Source organism: Mesoplodon bidens (assembly GCF_964165515.1).
Source record: "Mesoplodon bidens genome assembly, chromosome: 9".
NCBI lineage: Eukaryota > Metazoa > Chordata > Mammalia > Artiodactyla > Ziphiidae > Mesoplodon > Mesoplodon bidens.
In genome coordinates, this window is record NC_138166.1 from 42656947 (window position 1) to 42678604 (window position 21658).

The 21658-nt window shown below is 39.4% G+C and overlaps 1 protein-coding gene across 1 annotated transcript; it reads left to right on the forward strand.

Annotated features, from left to right (window-relative positions):
* Positions 1-2947: 2947 nt before the first annotated feature.
* LOC308622298 (ribonuclease H-like) lies at positions 2948-3430 on the forward strand (the record flags this gene model as incomplete). The annotated part of the gene is made up of 1 exon (XM_081243660.1): positions 2948-3430. The coding sequence occupies one exon, from the start codon at positions 2948-2950 to the stop codon at positions 3428-3430; it is 483 nt and encodes a 160-aa protein (XP_081099786.1).
* Between the last annotated feature and the right edge of the window lie 18228 nt (positions 3431-21658).

Consider the following 21658-nt stretch of genomic DNA (forward strand, 5'->3'; position numbering starts at 1 on the left):
TGTAATGAGGTGGATGGACCTAGAGTCTGTCATACAGAGTGAAGTAAGTCAGAAAGAGAAAGACAAATACTGTATGCTGACACATATATATGGAATTTAAGAAAAAAAATGTCATGAAGAACATAGGGGTAAGACAGGAATAAAGACACAGACCTACTAGAGAATGGACTTGAGGATATGGGGAGGGGGAAGGGTAAGCTGTGACAAAGTGAAAGAGCGGCATGGACATATATACACTACCAAACGTAAGGTAGATAGCTAGTGGGAAGCAGCCGCATAGCACAGGGAGATCAGCTCGGTGCTTTGTGACCGCCTGGAGGGGTGGGATAGGGAGGGTGGGAGGGAGATGCAAAAGGGAGGGGATATGGGAACATATGTATATGTATAACTGATTAAATTTGTTATAAAGCAAAAAAAAATTAAAAAAAAACAGCATGTGTATATTTGAATACTAGATTAATTTTTTTTTCAGGCAAGGCTTTATTGGGGCCCCTGCTACAACAGGGGGCAGTGAGAAAAAACAACAGTTTCCCTTGCTTGCCCGCTCACTGAGGGGGGCCGAGCTTGTTCTTTATATGGGATGAGGGTAGGGGTGTGTCCAGGGGTTGGGCCTGAGGGGTGGTTTAGGTCGTTTGCCCACCCCTCCAGTGGTGTTGTGGGCAGGGGGCATGCTCAGTACCCTGCTTTTGGTCCTGGCTCTTCAGAAGGGGCAGTCGAGTTATTTCTGGTCTTTTGTATCTTTTGGTCCAGAATTTGCCCCAACTGTGTATGCATGAAGTTATTTTTAGTCCTGTATAGTTTCTTTGTATTTTGTTGTTTGAAGAGACGTGTGTCCAGGTGCAAGCATTGCAGCACTGCAGCAAAGGGTCCTAGGTCCCAGCCTGTCTCATTCCCCACTGAGAGACTCTACACCCTTATTCTTAAGGGGTAAGAGGCCAAAGGTGTCTTCTTCTGAACTTCTTCCTGCTGGACAGGGGCCGCAGACCCTAGCCTACCCCAGAGGTGTAGAAGTCCCTCACTGACTGTTACAAGGAGCTGTAAGGACCTGGGCCACTTTCTGCTGGAATGGGCTGAATTCCTTGAGCCATCATGAGCCTTACTTCAAACTGTTGGAGCCTAAAAGACACAAACTTAACCAAAAGGTTGAACAAACAAGGGCTAAAAAGGAGAAGAACAATAGCCATTAAAGGGCCTAGAAAGGAAAGGAAGCAGATGAGCTTTGGGCTTCCTTAACTGTTGACCAGACAAGGGAGGTGGTATCGCCCCTGCCAAGATTGTGAAGCCACTCTGCCTGGGTGTATATTTCCTTTTTTATTTTTTTTAATGTTTATTCATTTTAATTTTGCCTTTAAAAAATTTTTGAAGCCAATATATTGTGTTTTCCATGTCTGAAACATATTTCCTTAATATTAACTTTTACCTGTCTTGTCACATTGATCCGAGTGTAGCAGGAAGTATTAGTTGTCACGCAAACTCTACCTTGTTCTGCCAGAAGGTAGTGAAGGACCAGACGATTGTCAATATCCACATCAACCCACTACATCATTTTACTTATCTGTCAATGGTGCCTGTCATTTGAATAGGTAGCTCAGATATTCCACTGGCTCACAGGTGACCTGTGGGGTTTCTGGAGGTAAAAGCTTTAGTCTAGACAAATGCACCCAAAGAGATATCCCTTGCAGTTTGACAGCAGTGGGGGTGGTTAAAATTACTTTATAGGGGCCCTTCCATTTTGGCAATAGTTGGTCTTGGGGGGACCCTTCTTTCCAGGTTTTAAGAAGAACTTGGTCCCCGGGGTTTATTTGTGAAGGAACTGCTCCTTCCTCCGTAGTTTTAGTGGGAGCTGGCAGTGCCTTGTGGGCACAGTCCTGGATTGCCTTCTGAACTTGTCCTAGATTAAGAATATATCTCAGGGCCTGGTTCACTCCCTCATCCAGTACAATGTCAGTAGTAAGAAAAGGCCTCGCATAGGTCATTTCAAATGGGCTAAGTCTCAGACCACTCCTGTGGGCTACACGGACCCTGAGGAGTGCAATAGGAAGCAAGTTGGTACAGGGTTCATGAGTTTCTTGGTAGAGCTTTGCTAAGGTTTTCTTTAAAGTATGGTTCATTTTCTCTACCTTCCCTGAGGGCTGGGGGTGCCAAGAGGTGTATAGCTTGTAGTCTATCCTTAGAGCCGTTGTGAGCCCCTGTGTGATTTTGGCTATATAAGAGGGTCTGTTATTGCTCTGGGGGGATTTTGGAAGTCCAAACCAAGGAATTATTTCTTTTAAAAGGGACTTACAGGCTTCCATAGCCCTTTCAGATTGGGTGGGGAAGGCTTCAACCTATCCTGTGAAAGTATGAACAAACACCAGAAGATATTTATATCCTAATCCTAATTGGTGGCATTTGGGTGAAATCTAACTGCCAGTCTTCCCGTAGAGCACCAGCTCAAATTTGGACAAGTCCTTTATCCTATTCATTCATGAGAGGTCAGGGATGGCACTAGGAGTCCTAACCCAAAAGCTGGGACCAGATCAGAGACCAGTTGCTTACTTTTCAAAACAACTGGACTCAGTGGCCCTGGGATGGCCAAGCTGCCTGTGGGGAGTAGCAGCCACAGCCCTGTTGGTTAATGAGGCTTCCAAGCTCACCTAGGGACAACACTTAGATGTGTTAACCCCTCATCAGGTACAATCTGTGCTGGAAGTCAAAGGACATCATTGGTTGACTGGAAGAAAGTTAACAAGATATCAAGCCCTCCTAATGGACACCCCCAACATTACCTTAAAGGGGTGCCAAACCCTGAGCCCAGCAACTCTGCTTCCGGCAGTCGAGAGTGGAGACATTGCGTCATTGTATAGAGACCATAGAACAAACTTACTCCAGCAGGTCTGATCTTCTAGATGAACCTCCTGACAGCTCTGGGGTCAACTGGTTTACTGATGGGAGCAGTTTTGTACAAATGGGAACCCGAAAGGTGGGGTATGCCATAGTTAGTCTAGGTGAAGTCATAAAAGCCAAGGCCCTGCCACCCCAGACGTCAGCCCAGAAGGCTGAACTAATTGCATTAATGAGAGCTTTGCAATTAGGGAAGGATAGGCAATTAAATACTTTTACTGACTCTAAATACGGGTTCCACGTGCTACATGCTCATGCTGCCATTTGGAAAGAAAGAGGAATGTTAACTGCTAAAAATTCCCCCATAAAACATAAAGATTTGATTCTGGCTCTTTTAGAAGCAGTGCAGCTTCCGACCCAGGTAGCAGTAATCCCCTGTAGGGGCCATCAGAGGGATGGATCTTTTGTGAGCCAAGGGAACAGCAAAGCTGATCAAATTGCAAAACAGGCAGTTCAATTGCAGGAACCTGAACAAGTTATGGCTCTAGTGATTGGCCCCCCTGAACTCCCTAGCCTTCCCCAGTATTCCCCACAGGAACTAGATTAAGTTTTGATTGCTAACAGAATGATTCCCTATGGTTCAAAATGCAAAAACCCAAAGCTTAATTTTGTGTGTGTGTGTATAAATATATAATTATAAACGTGTAATTTTAAAGTGCTTAGTGATTTGCTAGGCATATTAACAGCTATAAACCTTCGTTTTCCTCCCCAAGAAAATTATGATCTAATTCTGGAAATGAGGTACACATGCCTTTGAAAAGTTAATACTTATGGCAATGTACTGTAACTTTCAAATGTATGTAGAAGACATTACTATGTCTGTAGAACTCATTCTTGTCATTTGACATCAAAACTTCTTTTCATAGAAAAATTACTTTATTGTTTTTGTAATGAAGGGTTTAAGCAATTCAAAAAATGGCAAAAAAGTGATAGAAGTGATCTCCAATCTCACTACCCCAAGCAATCATCGTATTAAGTGAGCATTATTCCATTATCTTTCTATATATGTACGCAAACAGGCTAGAAAGTAAGCTTTGAAAAATATTTTTCATGAAATAGGATCATGTTGTATGTGATATTTTAAGAATAAAATGTATTAAGTTTTATTTGAATTTAGAGCTAGCAAATGAAAATAAGGTGAAGTGAAAGAAGTTGCTAAAGATCAAATGTTTTGAATTATTATTTCTTAAAAGATCCCTATTAAAAGATTAAATAGAAGGATTATGGAAATCATTAAGAGTTCGGAGCCTTTTTAAAACTACTTCAATTTAAGAGGGTGTTGACTGACTTTTTGATGATGGGGAATTAGTGCTCTCATGTTTCCTTTTACTTCTTTTCTTTAATCTCCTGGTATTTGTTAGTAACATTATTATTTTCATACTGCCAAGGTTTTTGGCATTTACATTCTATTCTATAAACATAATCTATTCTGTAAACATAATCTTTTCTTTGTATTCTACTTAAATGGAGACACAACTCGTCACTTGTCATTTTTACATTGTTTCACCATTCCCTAGTTTGTTATTTTCATTCATTCTATAAAAGTAATTTTAAATTTTGATATATTTTTAAAAAGCAGTTTTTGAAGAAAGGCTCATGAGTTTTGTGGTCCCCAAATTCTTTAATGTTTTAGAATGACTGACTGCCTGTTGGTTTTTTTTTTTTTTTTTTTTTTTTTTTTTCTTTTTGCGGTATGCGGGCCTCTCACTGTTGTGGCCTTTCCCGTTGCGGAGCACAGGCTCCGGATGCGCAGGCCCAGCGGCCATGGCTCACGGGCCCAGCCGCTCCGCGGCATATGGGATCCTCCCAGACCGGGGCACGAACCCGTATCCCCTGCATCGGCAGGCGGACTCCCAACCACTGCGCCACCAGGGAGGCCCGCCTGTTGGTTTTATACTTGACTAATATCATGGCTTCAGGCTGTCATAGAATTCTGTAGACATTGTTCTTATGCTTATGGCATAAAATGTTATATGTAGAAATCTAAGTCCAGCCTGATTGAAGTTCAGTAAGTTAACTAGGATTTTTCTGAAATCTGATATGCTTTTTGGATCTGAAGATTAATTCATTTTATTCCCATGGAAATTTATTTATTAAGTTTTCTACTTAAAGGACATCAATTAACTTTATTTTGGATCATCCTTCTTTCTCCTTCATATACTTGCTTTGCTCATATTTTTTCGATATATTTGCATTTTAAAATCTGTCGTCATCATGATGTTCTTTGGTTTTTTCCTCTAGGTTGGTAATTTGTTAGCTATATATATTCTGTTACTTATGGTTTCTAATTTTATATACTCTAGTTTCTCTTCAGATCGTATGAATCTTTTGCCTTTTAAATTTAGCTATAATCTTTATTATGTTGCTTTGATCCTCAATTTATTTCCTTAAACTTGTAACCTCTGTCTCTTTCTCTCCCATTCTCCCTCCCTCTTAATATTTTTCTCTCTCAACTGATTTTATGTATCAACTTAGTTAGGCTATGGTACCCAGTTGTTTGGTCAAACACAAATTTAGGTGTTGCTGTGAAGGTGTTTTTAAGACATAATTAACATTTAAATCAGTAGACTTTGAGTAAAGTAGATTACCCTCAATAATGTGGGTGGGACTCAACAAATCAGTTGAAGTCTTTAAAAGAGCAAGGTCACCAGAAGAAGAAGCGTGTTTTACATCCAGGCTGCCTGCAGACTGAGACTCAAGACTGAGTCCTCACCTCCTGCTGGAATTTCAAGTCTGCCAGTCTGCCCTGCATATTTCAGACTTGTCCACCTCCACAACCACTTTTTCTCTTACCTTCTGGTCTTGTCTGATTCAATCTTGGAACTTTTGTTTTCTCGAACTGATGTTTATTAAGTTGATCTATAAATTGTTGGGTATTTTCTTCTGTAGGTTATCTATTCTTACTAAGCTGTGTTATTTGACAATTTTTTCATGTAGTATTTTCTTGCCTTTCACCCCTTTCTTCTTCTATCCCTCCCTCTCCACATTCTTTCTTCCCTTCCTGTATAGTATGTGCATGTATGCACATGTGTGTGTGCATACTTGTGCATGGTGTGTTTTCTTTTCTTCAGGTTGCTACTTGTGTGGTGACTTTCTCTTTTTTTTTTAAACATTATTATGGTAAGAACACTTTACATGAGATCTACCTTCTTAACAAAATTTAAAATTTACAATACAGTATTTTTAACTATATAGGTACAACGTTGTACTGCAGATCTCTAGAACTCATTCACCTTGTTTAACTGAAACGTTATGCTCATTGGTTAGTAACTCCTCATTTCTTCCTTCTCCCAGTCCCTGGCAACCACCATTCTACTGTTTGATTCTGTGAATTTGACTATTTTAGATACCTCATATAAGTGGAATTATGCAGTATTTGTCCTTCTCTGACTGGCTTATTTCACTAAGCATAATGTCCACAAAGTTCATCCATGTTGTCACGTATTGCAAAATTTCCTTTTTTTAAAAAGGCTGGGTAATATTCCATTGTATATAGATAGCGCTTTTTCTTTTTCCATTTATCTGTTGATGAACATTGAGTTTGTTTCAGCATCTTGGCTATTATGAATAGTGCAGTGAACATGAGAGTACATATATCTCTTTAAGATCCTGACTTCAATTCTGTTGGATAAATACCCAGAAGTGGTAACACTGGATCATACGGTAGTTCTATTTTAAGTTTTTTGAATTGAATCTCCATACTGCTTTCTACAGTGGCTGCTGAACCATTTTGTATTCCCACCAACAGTTCCAAAACTTTTTCTGCATCCTGCTGACACTTGTCTCTCTCTCTCTCTCTCTTTTTTTATAATAGCCATCCTGACATATGTAAAACATATTGTGGTTTTGATTTGCGTTCCCCTGATGATAGTAACATTGAGCAGCTTTCACATACCTGTTGGCCATTTTAGAAATCAATAGCAGAAGGAAAACTGGAAAACTCACAAACATGTGGAAATTAAACAGCACACTTTTGAACAACCAATGGGTCAAAGAAGAAGTCAGAAGGGAAATAAAAAAAATCTCGAGACAAATGAAAATCGAAACATAATGTACCAAAACTTATGAGATGCAGGAAAAACATTACTGAGGGAAGTACATAGCAATAAATGCCTACATTAAAAACGAAAGAAGGAAAAAAACCCGAAAAATCTCAAATAAACAATTTAACTTTACACCTAAAGGAACTAGAAAAAGAAGAACAAACTAAGCCCAAAGTTATCAGAAGAGCAGAAATAAACAATAGAGAGTAGAAAAGCGTTAAAAAAAATCAACAAAACCAAGAGTTGGTTTTTTGAAAAGATAAACAAAATCTGAAAACCCTTTAGCCAGGTTTACTAAGAAACAAAGAAAGAAGACTCAGACAAATAAAACCAGAGGTGACTCAATTTTGATTTTATGAGAGGTGGTGATTTTATTCAACAAATTACAATTGATGGCTGTGTATTTCTTTTTTTAATTTATTTTTTTTGAAGTATAGTTGATTCACAATGTGTTAATTTCTGCTGTGCAGCAAAGTGACTCAGTTATACACATATATACATGCTTTTATATATTCTTTTCCATTATGGTTTATCCCAGGATATTGCATATAGTTCTCTGTGCTATACAGTAGGACCTTGTTGTTTATCCATTCTATATGTAATAGTTTGAATCTACTAACCACAAACTCCCAGACCATCCCTCCCCCACCCTTCCCCCCCCATGTCTGTGAGTCTGTTTCTGTTTTGTAGATAGTTTCATTTGTGCCATATTTTAGATTCCACGTATAAGTGATATATGGTATTTGTCTTTCTTTTTCTGACTTACTTCACTTAGTATGATCATCTCTAGTTGCATCCATGTTGCTGCAAATGGCATTATTTCATTCTTTTTATGGCAGAGTAGTATCCCATTGTATATATGTTCCACATCTTCTTTATACATTCATCTATCAATGCATGTTTAGGTTGTTTCCATGATTTGGCTATTGTGAATAGTGCTGCTATGAACATAGGGGTGCATGTATCTTTTTGAATTAGAGTTTTGTCCGGGACATATGCCCAGGAGTGGGATTGCTGAATCACATGGTAATTCTATTTTTAGTTTTCTGAGGAACCTCCATACTGTTTTCCATAGTAGCTGTACATTCCCACCAACAGTGTAGGAGGGTTCCCTTTTCTCCACACCCTTTCCAGCATTTGTTATTTGTAGACTTTTTTTTTTGGCTGCATTGGGTCTTCGTTGCTGCGCTCAGGCTTCTTTAGTTGCGGCAAGTAGGGACTACCCTTCGTTGTGGTGCATGGGCTTCTAATTGTGGTGGCTCCTCTTGTTGCAGAGCATGGGCGCTATGCACATGGGCATCAGTAGTTGCAGCACGTGGGCTCAGTAGTTGCGGCATACAGGCTTAGTAGTTGCGGCATGCAGGCTCTAGGGTGCAGGCTGAGTAGTTGTGGTGCATGGGCTTAGCTGCTGTGCGGCATTGGGATCTTCCCATACTGGGGATCAAACCCGTATCCGCTGCATTGGCAGGTGGATTCTTAACCACTGAACCAACAGGGAAATCCCTGTAGACTTTTTTTTTTTTAACATTTTATTGGAGTATAATTGCTTTACAATGGTGTGTTAGTTTCTGCTTTATAACAAAGTGAATCAGTTATACATATACATATATCCCCATATTTCTTCCCTCTTGTGTTTCCTTCCCTCTCACCCTCCCTCTCCCACCCCTCTAGGTGGTCACAAAGCACCGAGCTGATCTCCCTGTGCTATGTGGCTGCTTCCTACTAGCTATGGGTTTTACATTTGGTAGTGTATATATGTCCATGCCACTCTCTCACTTTGTCCCAGCTTACCCTTCCACCTCCCCGTGTCCTCAAGTCCATTCTCTAGTAGATCTGCATCTTTATTCCCGTCCTGCCCCTAGGTTCTTCGTGACCATTTTTTCTTTTCTTTTAGATTCCATATATATGTGTTAGCATATGGTATTTGTTTTTCTCTTTCTGACTTACTTCACTCTGTATGACACACTCTAGGTCCATCCACCTCACTACAAATAACTCAATTTCATTTCTTTTTATGGCTGAGTAATATTCCATTGTATATATGTGCCACAACTTCTTTATCCATTCATCTGTCAATGGACACTTAGGTTGCCTCCGTGTCCTGGCTACTGTAAGTAGAGCTGCAATGAATATTTTGGTACATGGCTCTTTTTGAATTATGGTTTTCTCAGGGTATATGCCCAATAGTGGGATTGCTGGGTCATATGGTAGTTCTATTTGTAGTTTTTTAAGGAACCTCCATCCTGTTCTCCATAGTGGCTGTATCAATTTACATTCCCACCAACAGTGCAAGAGGGTTCCATTTTCTCCACACCCTCTCCAGCATTTATTGTTTGTAGATTTTTTGATGATGGCCATTCTGACTGGTGTGAGGTGATATCTCATTGTAGTTTTGATTTGCATTTCTGTAATGATTAGTGACGTTGAGCATTCTTTCATGTGTTTGCTGGCAATCTGTATATCTTCTTTGGAGAAATATCTATTTAGGTCTTCTGCCCATTTTTGGATTGGGTTGTTTGTTTTGTTGATATTGAGCTGCATGAGCTGCTTGTAAAGTTTGGAGATTAATCCTTTGTCCGTTGCTTCATTTGAAAATATTTTCTCCCATTCTGAGGGTTATCTTTTCATCTTGTTTATGGTTTCCTTTGCTGTGCAAAAGCTTTTAAGTTTCATTAGGTCCCATTTGTTTATTTTTGTTTTTATTTCCATTTCTCTAGGAGGTGGGTCAAAAAGGATCTTGCTGTGATTTATGTCATAGAGTGTTCTGCCTATGTTTTCCTCTAAGAGTTTGATAGTGTCTGGCCTTACATTTAGGTCTTTAATCCATTTTCAGTTTATTTTTGTGTATGGTGTTAGGGAGTGTTCTAATTTCATTCTTTTATGTGTAGCTGTCCAGTTTTCCCAGCTCCACTTGTTGAAGAAGCTGTCTTTTCTCCATTGTATATTCTTGCCTCCTTTATCAAAAATAAGGTGACCATATGTGTGTGGGTTTATCTCTGGGCTTTCTATCCTGTTCCATTGATCTATATTTCTGTTTTTGTGCCAGTGCCATTCTGTCTTGATTACTGTAGCTTTGTAGTATAGTCTGAAGTCAGGGAGCCTGATTCCTCCAGCTCCGTTTTTCATTCTCAAGATTGCTTTGTCTATTTGGGGTCTCTTGTGTTTTCATACAAATTGTGAAATTTTTATTCTAGTTCTGTGAAAAATGCCAGTGGTAGTTTGATAGGGATTGCATTGAATCTGTAGATTGCTTTGGGTAGTATAGTCATTTTCACAATGTTGATTCTTCCAATCCAAGAACATGGTATATCTGTCCATCTATTTGTATCATCTTTAATTTCTTTCATCAGTGTCTTATAATTTTCTGCATACAGGTGTTTTGTCTCCTTAGGTAGGTTTATTCCTAGGTATTTTATTCTTTTTGTTACAATGGTAAATGGGAGTGTTTTCTTAATTTCTCTTTCAGATTTTTCATCATTAGTGTATAGGAATGCAAGAGATTTCTCTGCATTAATTTTATATCCTGCTACTTTACCAAATTCATTGATTAGGTCTAGTAGATTTTTGGTAGCATCTTTAGGAGTCTCTAGTATAGTATCATGTCATGTGGAAACAGTTACAGCTTTACTTCTTCTCTACCGATTTGTATTTCTTTTATTTCTTTTTCTTCTCTGATTGCTGTGGCTAAAAATTCCAAAACAATGGTGAATAATAGTGTTGAGAGTGGGCAACCTTGTCTTGTTCCTGATGTTAGTGGAAATGGTTTCAGTTTTTCACCATTGAGGATGATGTTGGTATGCGTTTATCAAATATGGCCTTTATTATGTTCAGGTAAGTTCACTCTATGCCTACTTTCTGTAGAGTTTTTATCATAAATCAGTGTTGAATTTTGTTGAAAGCTTTTTCTGAATCTATTGAGATTATCCTATGGTTTTTATTCTTCAGTTTGTTAGTATGGTGTATCACATTGATTGATTTGCGTATATTGAAGAATCCTTGCATTCCTGGTATAAACCCCACTTGATCATGGTGTATGATCCTTTTAATGTGCTGTTGGGTTCTGTCTGCTAGTATTTTGTTGAGAATTTTTGCATCTATGTTCATCAGTGATATTAGTCTGTAGTTTTCTTTTTTTTTTTTTTTTTTTTTTTTTTTTTTTTCTTTTTGCGGTATGCGGGCCTCTCACTGTTGTGGCCTCTCCCGTTGCGGAGCACAGGCTCCGGATGCGCAGGCCCAGCGGCCATGGCTCACGGGCCCAGCCGCTCCGCGGCATATGGGATCCTCCCAGACCGGGGCACGAACCCGTATCCCCTGCATTGGCAGGCGGACTCTCAACCACTGCGCCACCAGGGAGGCCCTGTAGTTTTCTTTTTTTGTGACATCTTTTTCTGGTTTTGGTATCAGGGTGATGGTGGCCTTGTAAAATGAGTTTAGGAGTGTTCCTCCCTCTGCTATATTTTGGAAGATTTTGAGAAGGATAGGTGTTAGCTCTTCTCTAAATGTTTGATAGAATTCACCTGTGAAGCCATCTGGTCCTGGGCTTTTGTTTGTTGGAAGATTTTTTATCACAGTTTCAATTTCAGTGCTTGTGATTGGTCTGTTTATATTTTCTATTTCTTTCTGGTTCAGTCTCAGAAGGTTGTGCATTTCTAAGAATTTGTCCATTTCTCTCAGGTTGTCCATGTTATTGGCATATAGTTGCTTGTAGTAATCTCTCATGATCCTTTGTATTTCTGCAGTGTCGGTTGTTACTTCTCCCTTTTTAGTTCTAATTCTATTGATTTGAGTCTTCTCCCTTTTTTTGTGGCCAAAGCATTTCAGCACTTGAGAAGAAAGTGCATTCTGTTGTTTTTGGATGAAATGTCCTATAAATATCAATTAAGTTCACCTTGTTTAATGTGTCATTTAAAGTTTGTGTTTTCTTATTTATTTTCATTTTGGATGATCTGTCCAGTGGTGAAAGTGGGGTGTTAAATTCCCCAACTATGATTGTGTTACTGTCAATTTCCCCTTTTATGGCTATTAGTATTTGCCTTATGTATTGAGGTGCTCCTATGTTGGGTGTATAAATATTTATAATTGCTATATCTTCTTCTTGGATTGATCCCTTGATCATTATTTAGTGTCCTTCTTTGTCTCTTATAATAGTCTTTGTTTTAGAGTCTATTTTGTCTGATGTGAGAATTGCTACTCCAGCTTTCTTTTGATTCCCATTTGCATGGAATATCTTTTTCCATCCCCTCACTTTCAGTCTGTATGTGTCCCTAGGTCTTAAGTGGGTCTCTTGTAGACAGCATATATATGGGTCTTGTTTTTGTATCTATTCAGGCAGTCTATGTCTTTTGGTTGGAGCATTTAATCCATTTACATTTAAGGTAATTATTGATATGTATGGTCCTAGTACCATTTTCTTAATTGTTTTGGGTTTCTTATTGTAGGTCTTTTACTTCTCTTGTGTTTCTTGTGTTTCCTGCCTAGAAAAGTTCCTTTAGCATTTGTTGTAAAGCTGGTTTGGTGGTGCTGAATTCTCTTAGCTTTTGCGTGTCTGTAAAGGTTTTAATTTCTCCATTGAATCTGAATGAGATCCTTGCTGGCTAGAGTAATCTTGGTTGTAGGTTTTTCCCTTTCTTCACTTTAAATATGTTCTGCCACTCCCTTCTGGCTTTCAGAGTTTCTGCTGAAAGATCAGCTGTTAGCCTTATGGGGATTCCCTTGTATGTTATTTGTTGCTTTTCCCTTGCTGCTTTTTTTTTTTTTTTTTTTGCAGTACGCGGGCCTCTCCCGTTGTGGAGCACAGGCTCCGGATGCGCAGGCTCAGCGGCCATGGCTCACGGGCCTGGCCTAGCTGCTCCACGGCATGTGGGATCTTCCCGTTCCGGGGCACGAACCCGTGTCCCCTGCATCGGCAGGCGGACTCTCAACCACTGCGCCACCAGGGAAGCCCTCCCTTGCTGCTTTTAATACTATTTTTTTGTATTTAATTTTTGATAGTTTGATTAATATGTGTCTTGGCCTGTTTCTCCTTCGATTTATCCTGTATGGGACTCTCTGCACTTCCTGGACTTGATTGACTATTTCCTTTCCCATATTAGGGAAGTTTTCAACTATAATCTCTTCAAATATTTTCTTAGTCTCTTTCTTTTTCTCTTCTTCCCCTGGGACCCCTATAATTTGAATGTTGGTGCATTTAATGTTGCCCCAGAGGTCTCTGAGACTGTCCTCAATTCTTTTCATTCTTTTTTCTCTATTCTGCTCTGTGGTAGTTATTTCCACTATTATATCTTCCAGATCACTTATCCGTTCTTTTTCCTGAGTCATTCTGCTATTGATTCCTTCTAGAGAAATTTTAATTTCATTTATTGTGTTGTTCATCATCGTTTGTTTGCTCTTTAGTTCTTCTAGGTCCTTGTTAAATGTTTCATGTATTTTCTCCATTCTATTAACAAGATTTTGTATCATCTTTACTATCATTATTCTGAATTCTTTTTCAGGTAGACTGACTATTTCCTCTTCATTTGTTTGTTCTTATGGGTTTTTATCTTGCTCCTTCATCTGCTGTGTGTTTCCCTGTCTTCTCATTTTGCTTAACTTACTGTGTATGGGGTCTCCTGTTCGCAGGCTGCAGGTTTGTAGTTCCCAGTGATTTTGGTGTCTGTCCCCAGTGGCTAATGTTGGTTCAGTGGGTTGTGTAGGCTTCCTGGAGGAGGGGAGTAGTGCCTGTGCTCTGGTGGATGAGGCTGGATCTTGTGTTTCTGGTGGGCATGTCCGTGTCTGGTGGTGTGTTTTGGGGTGTCTCTTACCTTATTATGATTTCAGGAAGCCTCTCTGCTAATGGGTGGGGTTGTATTCCTGTCTTGCTAGTTGTTTGGCCATGGTGTCCAGTAGTGTAGCTTGCTCGTCATTGAGTGGAGCTGGGTCTTGGCACTGAGATGGAGATCTCTGGGAGATTTTCATCGTTTGATATTACATGGAGCTGGGAGGTCTCTGGTGGACCAATGTCCTGAACTCGGCTCTCCCACCTCAGAGGCACAGGCGTGATGCCCGGCTGGAGCAGCAAGACCCTGTCATCCACATGGCTCAGAATAAAAGGGAGGAAGAAAGAAAGAAAGAAAGAAAGAAAGAAAGAAAGAAAGAAAGAAAGAAAGAAAGAAAGAAAGAAAGAAAGAAAGAAAGAGAGAAAGAGAGAGAGAGAGAGAGAGAGAGAGAGAGAGAGAAAGAAAGAAGTAAACTAAATTATTAAAATAAAAAATAATTATTAAAAATAAAAAAATTAAGTAATAAAAAGAAAGAAAGAAAGAACAGAGTATCCAAACCAAAACCCAATCCACCAATGATAACAAGCGCTAAAAACTATATTTAAAAAAAACACGGACAGACAGAACCCTAGGACAAATGGTAAAAGCGAAGCTATATGGACAAAATCACACACAGAAGCATACACATACACACTCACAAAAAGAGGAAAAGGGAAAAAAAAAATATATATCGTTGTTCCCAAAGTCCACCACCTTAATTTGGGATGATTCGTTGTCTATTCAGGTATTCCACAGATGCAGGGTACATCAAGTTGATTGTGGAGATTTAATGCGCTGCTCCTGATTCTGCTGGGAGAAACTTCCCTTTCTCTTCTTTGTTCGCACAGCTCCTGGGGTTCAGTTTGGATTTGGCCCCGCCTGTGTGTGTAGGTTGCCTGAGGGGGTCTGTTCCCGCTCAGACAGGACGGGGTTAAAGTAGAAGCTGATTCAGGGGCTCTGGCTCACTCAGGCTTGGGGGAGGGAGGGGTATGGATGCGGGGCGAGTCTGCGGCGGCAGAGGCCGGCGAGACGTTGCACCAGCCTGCGGCACGCCGTGGGTTCTCCCGGGGAAGTTGTCCCTGGATCACGGGACCCTGGCAGTGGCTGGCTGCACAGGCTCCCAGGATGGGAGGTGTGGATAGTGACCTGTGCTAGCACACAGGCTTCTTGGTGGCTGCAGCAGCAGCTTTAGCGTCTCATGCCCGTCTCTGGGGTCCGCGCTGATAGCCGCGGCTCGTGCCCGTCCCTGGAGCTCATTTAGGCAGCGCTCTTAATCCCCTCTCCTCGCGCACCAGGAAACAAAGAGGGAAGAAAAAGTCTCTTGTCTCTTCGGCAGGTCCAGACTTTTCCCCGACTCCCTCCCGGCTAGCTGTGGCGCACTAGCCCCCTTCAGGCTGTGTTCACGCCGACAACCCCAGTCCTCTCCCTGCGCTCCGACCGAAGCCGAGCCTCAGCTCCCAGCCCCGCCCACCCCAGCGGGTGAGCAGACAAGCCTCTCGGGCTGGTGAGTGCTGGTCGACACCGATCCTCTGTGCGGGAATCTCTGTGCTTTGCCCTCCGCACCCCTGTTGCTATGCTCTCCTCCACGGCTCCGAAGCTTCCCCCCTCCGCCACCCGCAGTCTCCGCCTGCGAAGAGGCTTCCCAGTGTGTGGAAACCTTTCCTCCTTCACAGCTCCCTCCCACTGGTGCAGGTCCCGTCCCTATTCTTTTGTCTCTGTTTTTTCTTTTTTCTTTTTCCCTACCCAGGTACGTGGGGAGTTTCTTGCCTTTTGGGAGGTCTGAGGTCTTCTGCCAGCGTTCAGTAGGTGTTTTGTAGGGGTTGTTCCACATGTAGATGTATTTGTGGGGAGGAAGGTGATCTGCACATCTTACTCTTCTGACATCTTGAAGCTCCTCTGTAGACTTTTTTTTTTTTTTTTTTTTTTTGCTGTACGCGGGCCTCTCACTGTTGTGGCCTCTCCCGTTGCGGAGCACAGGCTCCGGACGTGCAGGCCCAGCGGCCATGGCTCACGGGCCTAGCCGCTCCGCAGCATGTGGGATCTTCCTGGACCGGGGCACGAACCCGTGTCCCCTGCATCTGCAGGCGGACTCTCAACCACTGCGCCACCAGGGAAGCCCCTCATTGTAGTTTTGATTTGCATTTCTCTAATATTTAGCAATGTTGAGCGTCTTTTCTTGTGCCTATTGACCATCTGTATATCTTCTTCAGAGAAATGTCTATTTAGGTCTTCTCCCCATTTTTTCAGTTGGGTTGTTTGTTTTTTGTTGTTGTTGAGCTGTATGAGCTGTTTGTATATCTTGGAAATTGATGGCTGTGTATTTCTTATGTCTTCCATAGTGAAGAACTGTGGGGAGGGGAGTTGGAAAGAGAGTTGAGCCGAATTCTGTGCAGGCTTTGTTAGAGTATTCGGACTCTATTCTCACTTCTGAGGTTTTGTTAAACCTCCCACACTAGGGTTCCCTGAAACTAATTGGAACACATATCCCATTCTTACTGAGGGAACAGGGAACTGGATTTGCCCTCTTGCATGTTACACGTGTAGCCTGGAGCCTTTGCTTCTAGTAGAAGTACTCAGCTTCTTAACTTCATTGTTCATTTCCCAAGCTTTACCTGTTTCTTCCCTGTAGCTCTGTCCACTTCTCCCCATCAGAACATCACTCAGTTCATTTTTTCCAGACTTGGTGGTATTCAGAAATAACTCACTATTTGGCTTCTGAGGGATGAGCGTAGATGCCTCACTATAAAATACTTGCCACTCTCCTCCAGATTCTCATCTTTTGTCCCACTTTTGGCTGCCACTTTTTGAGCTTCATGGCATTGTATTGCCTAGTTGCTGCTGCTGCATTTTTCCTGGGTTTTGCTATTTTTATTTCACTGAATTGAATGTTGGGAAAGGAAATTCTGTGCACCAGTCTTATTACACCATCCTTGCGCAGAAGTCCCCAAAGATTTTTATTAACCACAATAATATTTCTATTCATTGTGCAGATATGGAAATTTGCAAATAGAAGATTAAGTGGGACACATTATCATGTGAGCAAGTACTTAATTACATTAGAGATGCAAATGTTTTTCGAGATTATACTTTTGTAAACAAGATGATCTTGTTATAATGGAGGATTTGTGATAACTGCAATGTAAAGGAGCCTCAGAGGAAAAATTAGGAAAACTGAGTATGTGAACTATTTATTGCCCATGTAAGTAGTATGCATAAAATCCAATAAATACCAAAGACTGTGTGCAAAATCACAACACAGTGCATTCCATAACAGTCTCATTCTCTTCTTTTAAATATCTAGATTACTTTTCATTTCTTGTAAGTGAACTGAAGTAATGTTGTCTCAGACTGACACACTTCTGAATGTTTTAAATCTCTAACAATCAAAAACATCCTTGGCAGAGGACTAATTTCACACCTCAGGCATTAAAATTCAGAGTCTGTATTCGTTGTTTATTTTACATAATGTAAAACAGCATGAAGCATGATATATTATACAATGGATGAATGGGAATTTTAGAAAATAGGGCATCATTTTACATTTACACCTGCTAGATGACATTTTATGTATTAGAAGGTGTCCTGATATATCAAACATAATGATTTTTTTCAATCAACTGAAATTTTTGTTACTAGCATACATTAAAGAATAAAAGATTTCTATTATTATTGTTTGATTGTATTTTTCTAGAATATAATGGTAATTTTATGAGTTCTTGTGATATCAATGTTAATCTTAATAGACCAGGCTTTGTTTTAAATATGGGATATATAAAAGTTAGAGACTACCATAAAATGTAGATTAATTAAACTATAATATGCTTAACAATAAATAGCTGGGCCAATTAAAAATAAACCTTTAGGAATATAATGATTCATTTCTTATTGTAAAACTTTTGAACCATTAGTGAGTGTATTAATAATTGCTGTTTAATTGCTGGAAACAAATAGCTATGTATCGGTGTAATTTCTATTAGTGTTTAAATTATTTCAGGTACAGTTATTGGTAAATTAGTGCTCAGTGAAATAAATAATTTGGAAGTACGCCATTTTTTTGTCCAGGGAGAAGAAAACTATCATATCATTATGGTAAAGCCTAAACTATACAGTATAGAATCATAATTATCAACTAAGTTGGTGACATGTTTTCTTCTATGAATTCTGGTATAGAGTTGATTGGAATTGACCTAGAGCTGCTATTTCAGGTTCATGTTATGCTTTGCTAGAAAGACTCCAGTTGTTGAAGTCAGCTCAGCACTGATTGAGGCTGGTGGCTTCTGCTCGGTTTTTGAGTTCCTGATTTACGTTCCTCCAAATAACAAGTTGTTATAAAGAAGTTAACTATGAATAGAAGGGAGGGAATGGATGATGAATACCCAAAGGCTGTCTTTTGGTTGCTCTTAGGTCTGCCCTGCCCTTCCATGCCTTACTCTGTATACCAAGAAGCTCAACCCTTGCAAACTTCAATTTCCAGACTCTTTGCCCAGTAGCTTCCAGTTAGATTTGACTAATGGGAAGTACCTGTGAGAGACTGCAGAGGGGAAGATAGGAGTAGCCTCTGCTTCTGATGACATTTCCAACAGGAGAATACAGCTATTCTGTATACACTCCAGTGTCCTTAGGTCGTTTCACAGGTTGTCAAAGTGACTCCTGTGGTTTTAGTGGTATCAGAACTAAGGTCAGGGGTGACTACCATTCCCAGTGGCTTTTGATGGTTCAGGCTAGGGTGTCAGAGATTTCACTGGCAACAGCAGTCCCTAGCAGTTTTAGCAGTCATTGTGCTCTGGGTTCTGGTAATCTCCTCTCCTCCCTTTTGTTATTCCAGCCCAAGGGGTGATAGCAGCTTCTGTAGTTCTTACTCTCTGATTTTTTTCACTTAAACATTTTTGTTTGTTTGTTTGTTTGTTTGTTTGTTTTTTGCGGTATGCGGGTCTCTCACTGTTGTGGCCTCTCCCGTTGCGGAGCACAGGCTCCGGACGCGCAGACTCAGCGGCCATGGCTCACGTGCCCAGCCGCTCCTCGGCATGTGGGATATTCCCAGACCGGGGCACAAACCTGTGTCCCCTGCATCGGCAGGTGGACTCTCAACCACTCGGCCACCAGGGCAGCCCCACTTAAACAGTTTTGATCCTTCAGGCCTTCGATCATTTTTTATAAGGGTTCCTTGTAGTACATACTCTCTGAACTATATTTAGCACAATTTCTGTTTTCCTAATGAGATTTTACTGATTCTGTACTGTCAGTATCTTTCTGACATCACCCCAAACTATTCTAAACTGGGCCCTCTTTAGCCTTGAGTGGGCACTCTCATTCTATCTGTGTGTCTGTGGATCTGTCTTGGACTTCAGTAACAAGGGTCAGGGGTGCTCTGTAGCTTTGTGCATGAGTATGATGTGATGGTGAATATTATTTCCTGACAGGTATTGGCATTCCCTAGGGTTTGCATTTTTTAATACCTCTCATTCTTAAAAGAAAAACAGACTGTATGTACAAACTTATTCTGAATGGAACAGCATTTTCCCACTAGACTGTAAGCTCCATGAGGGAAGGCATCAGGTCTATCTTGTTTACTGTTATGCCACTAGTCCTTAGTACTAAAGAGTTAGTGGCTTCTCATTAGATGTTTGAATGAATAAGTGAACAGCTTGCTCTATAAGTGTGTGTGTGTGTAGTATTTTGGGGAGCTGAGGGCTGCACTGTAGGCTTTTGGCCTTTGGACCTCTCCCACTATTATAGTTGATCCCTCAATTTCTCTTGTTATATTGTCCATTTATACTTTTTATTGAATACATGAACTAGTTTCTACCATTTTACTTTGTATTTTCTGTTTACCTCGCTTAATTTTTTTTTTCTAATTTTCCTACTTTTTGTAAGAATGATGAAGTTTAATTTATTCCTTTCAGCTCTTTGTTTTTAATCCCTGGGCTGTTTTTGGAAGCTATAGATAGCATTTTCAGTCTTTCCATATCTGTTGCTTAGAATGCCTAGAGTTCTATCATTTTTAGTTATACAGTTATATTAAATTTGCTAATATTTTATTGAGGAACTCTAGATTAAAAAATTTTTTTAAATATCATTATTTATACAATACTTAAAAAGCTTTTGGTTATGAAAAATTTCAAACATGCATATGTTTTTGACACCAGCATAGTGAATTATCTTGTGGCTGGTATGGCTTTAACAATGATTACAATTATAAAAAAATGGTCAACCTTTTTCACCTATTAACATTCCCTACTTTGTATCATTTCTTAAGTAACCATTTCAGTATGTGTTTCTAAATGATATTCTTAAAAGTGTAATCACAATGTCATGATCACTCCTAAAAATTTACTTAATGTCATGTAATATCCAGTCAGTGTTCAAATAGTCCCAATGGTCTCATAGTTTTTTTTTGTTGTTGTTCAAATAGGGATCTAAATAAGGTTCACAATGGCAAGCAATTGAAAAGACTCATCCGAAATCTATTTTAATTTGTGTTTCCCCCTCCTTTCTCTTTTTTATTTTTCCATTGCAATTATTCTGCAAATTTTCTTACAGTATGGATTTTGCCAATTGCATCTCATGGTTTTCTTTAACAGGTTTCTCTTTCTCCCTCACTTTTTATAAATAAGTAGTTAGATTTAAAGGCTTGACTAGATTCAGTCTGATTTTCTTTTTTTTTTTTTTCTTACAAGAAAGTTTCATAAGGATATTCATAGAGAGCACAGGATGTCTGGTTGTTTCTCTTCTGTTGATGTTAGCAATCAATTGATGATCACTGCCTGGATATGTTATTTTATTAGGAGTTGCAAAATGATGATGTTTTACTCTCCTTTTAAAATTTATTACCTGAAATATTTCTATAAAGAAACTTTTACTAATCAACTATTTAATTACCCTCAAATATCCTGAATTCATGCAAGAAAGTCAGGATATATAAGTTTTCAAAATAATGACTTGGTTCCCTAGTATTTTGCTAAGGTGTGCAATAATTTTTTAAAAGTGTCATTGTGTATCATGAATTTTGGCATTTTTTTTTTCAATCAATTGCAGTTATTATTCTTGTTGATTTTCAAATTGTCCATATTTTGACTAGAAAAAATTTTGTTATCTCTTGAATCCCTTCTATCTGTCCTCAGTAGTCTTTGATAGATTTTTTGGTTCCTGGCTTGACAAAATGTTCTATAGAATCATCTTTTACATTTCCTGCCCCATCTTAGAATCCTCTATTTGTCCAAGGAGTACTAGTTCTTTTAGTGGAAAAATAATATTTAGAAAGCACAAGATGTGTATTAAACATGCTATTGCCTTTTTAGTGGACAGAGCTAAGAAATGTGTGTGTTAAAAATAAAGTATATCATGATTTCATATTGATAATTTCAATTCAAATTCAAGAACATAGAGATTTTACTTAACCTTTATAGTCTCACATTTGCTTCTATTTGCATTCTGCCAAAAATTCTGGTTCCCACCAATACCAGTATAATTATTCATTTGCTTTTTTTTTTTAACAGTACACTTAGTATAGCAATACTAACACTACCTCCAATGGTATGATTACTGAAAACAGTTTAAGAATTTTTTTTCAGCTCTTTTTGTATATTTGCACTTAGTGTGTATTCCACTAGGCATGTAGGATCAAATTACTGTATTTTAAAAACACTTGAAATAATGATGTGTGCAGTTATGCTACTAACTTGTTACACCATTTAATTTATCAATTTTTTGCTTTTGCTTTTTTAGAGATTGCTTTAAATTTTTTAAATTTTACAATTATGTGAAATATTTATATGTTTGCAACATCAAGTACACAAAGCAAAATATATGCTGAAAATTCTAGCTTTATCCTCGTTCCCTTTTGCTTGTTCCCTCCCTTCCCCTATACGTAACTCTATTAGTCAAGTTTCTCCAGAGAAACAGAACCGGTATATCATACATATAATTTATTATGAGGAA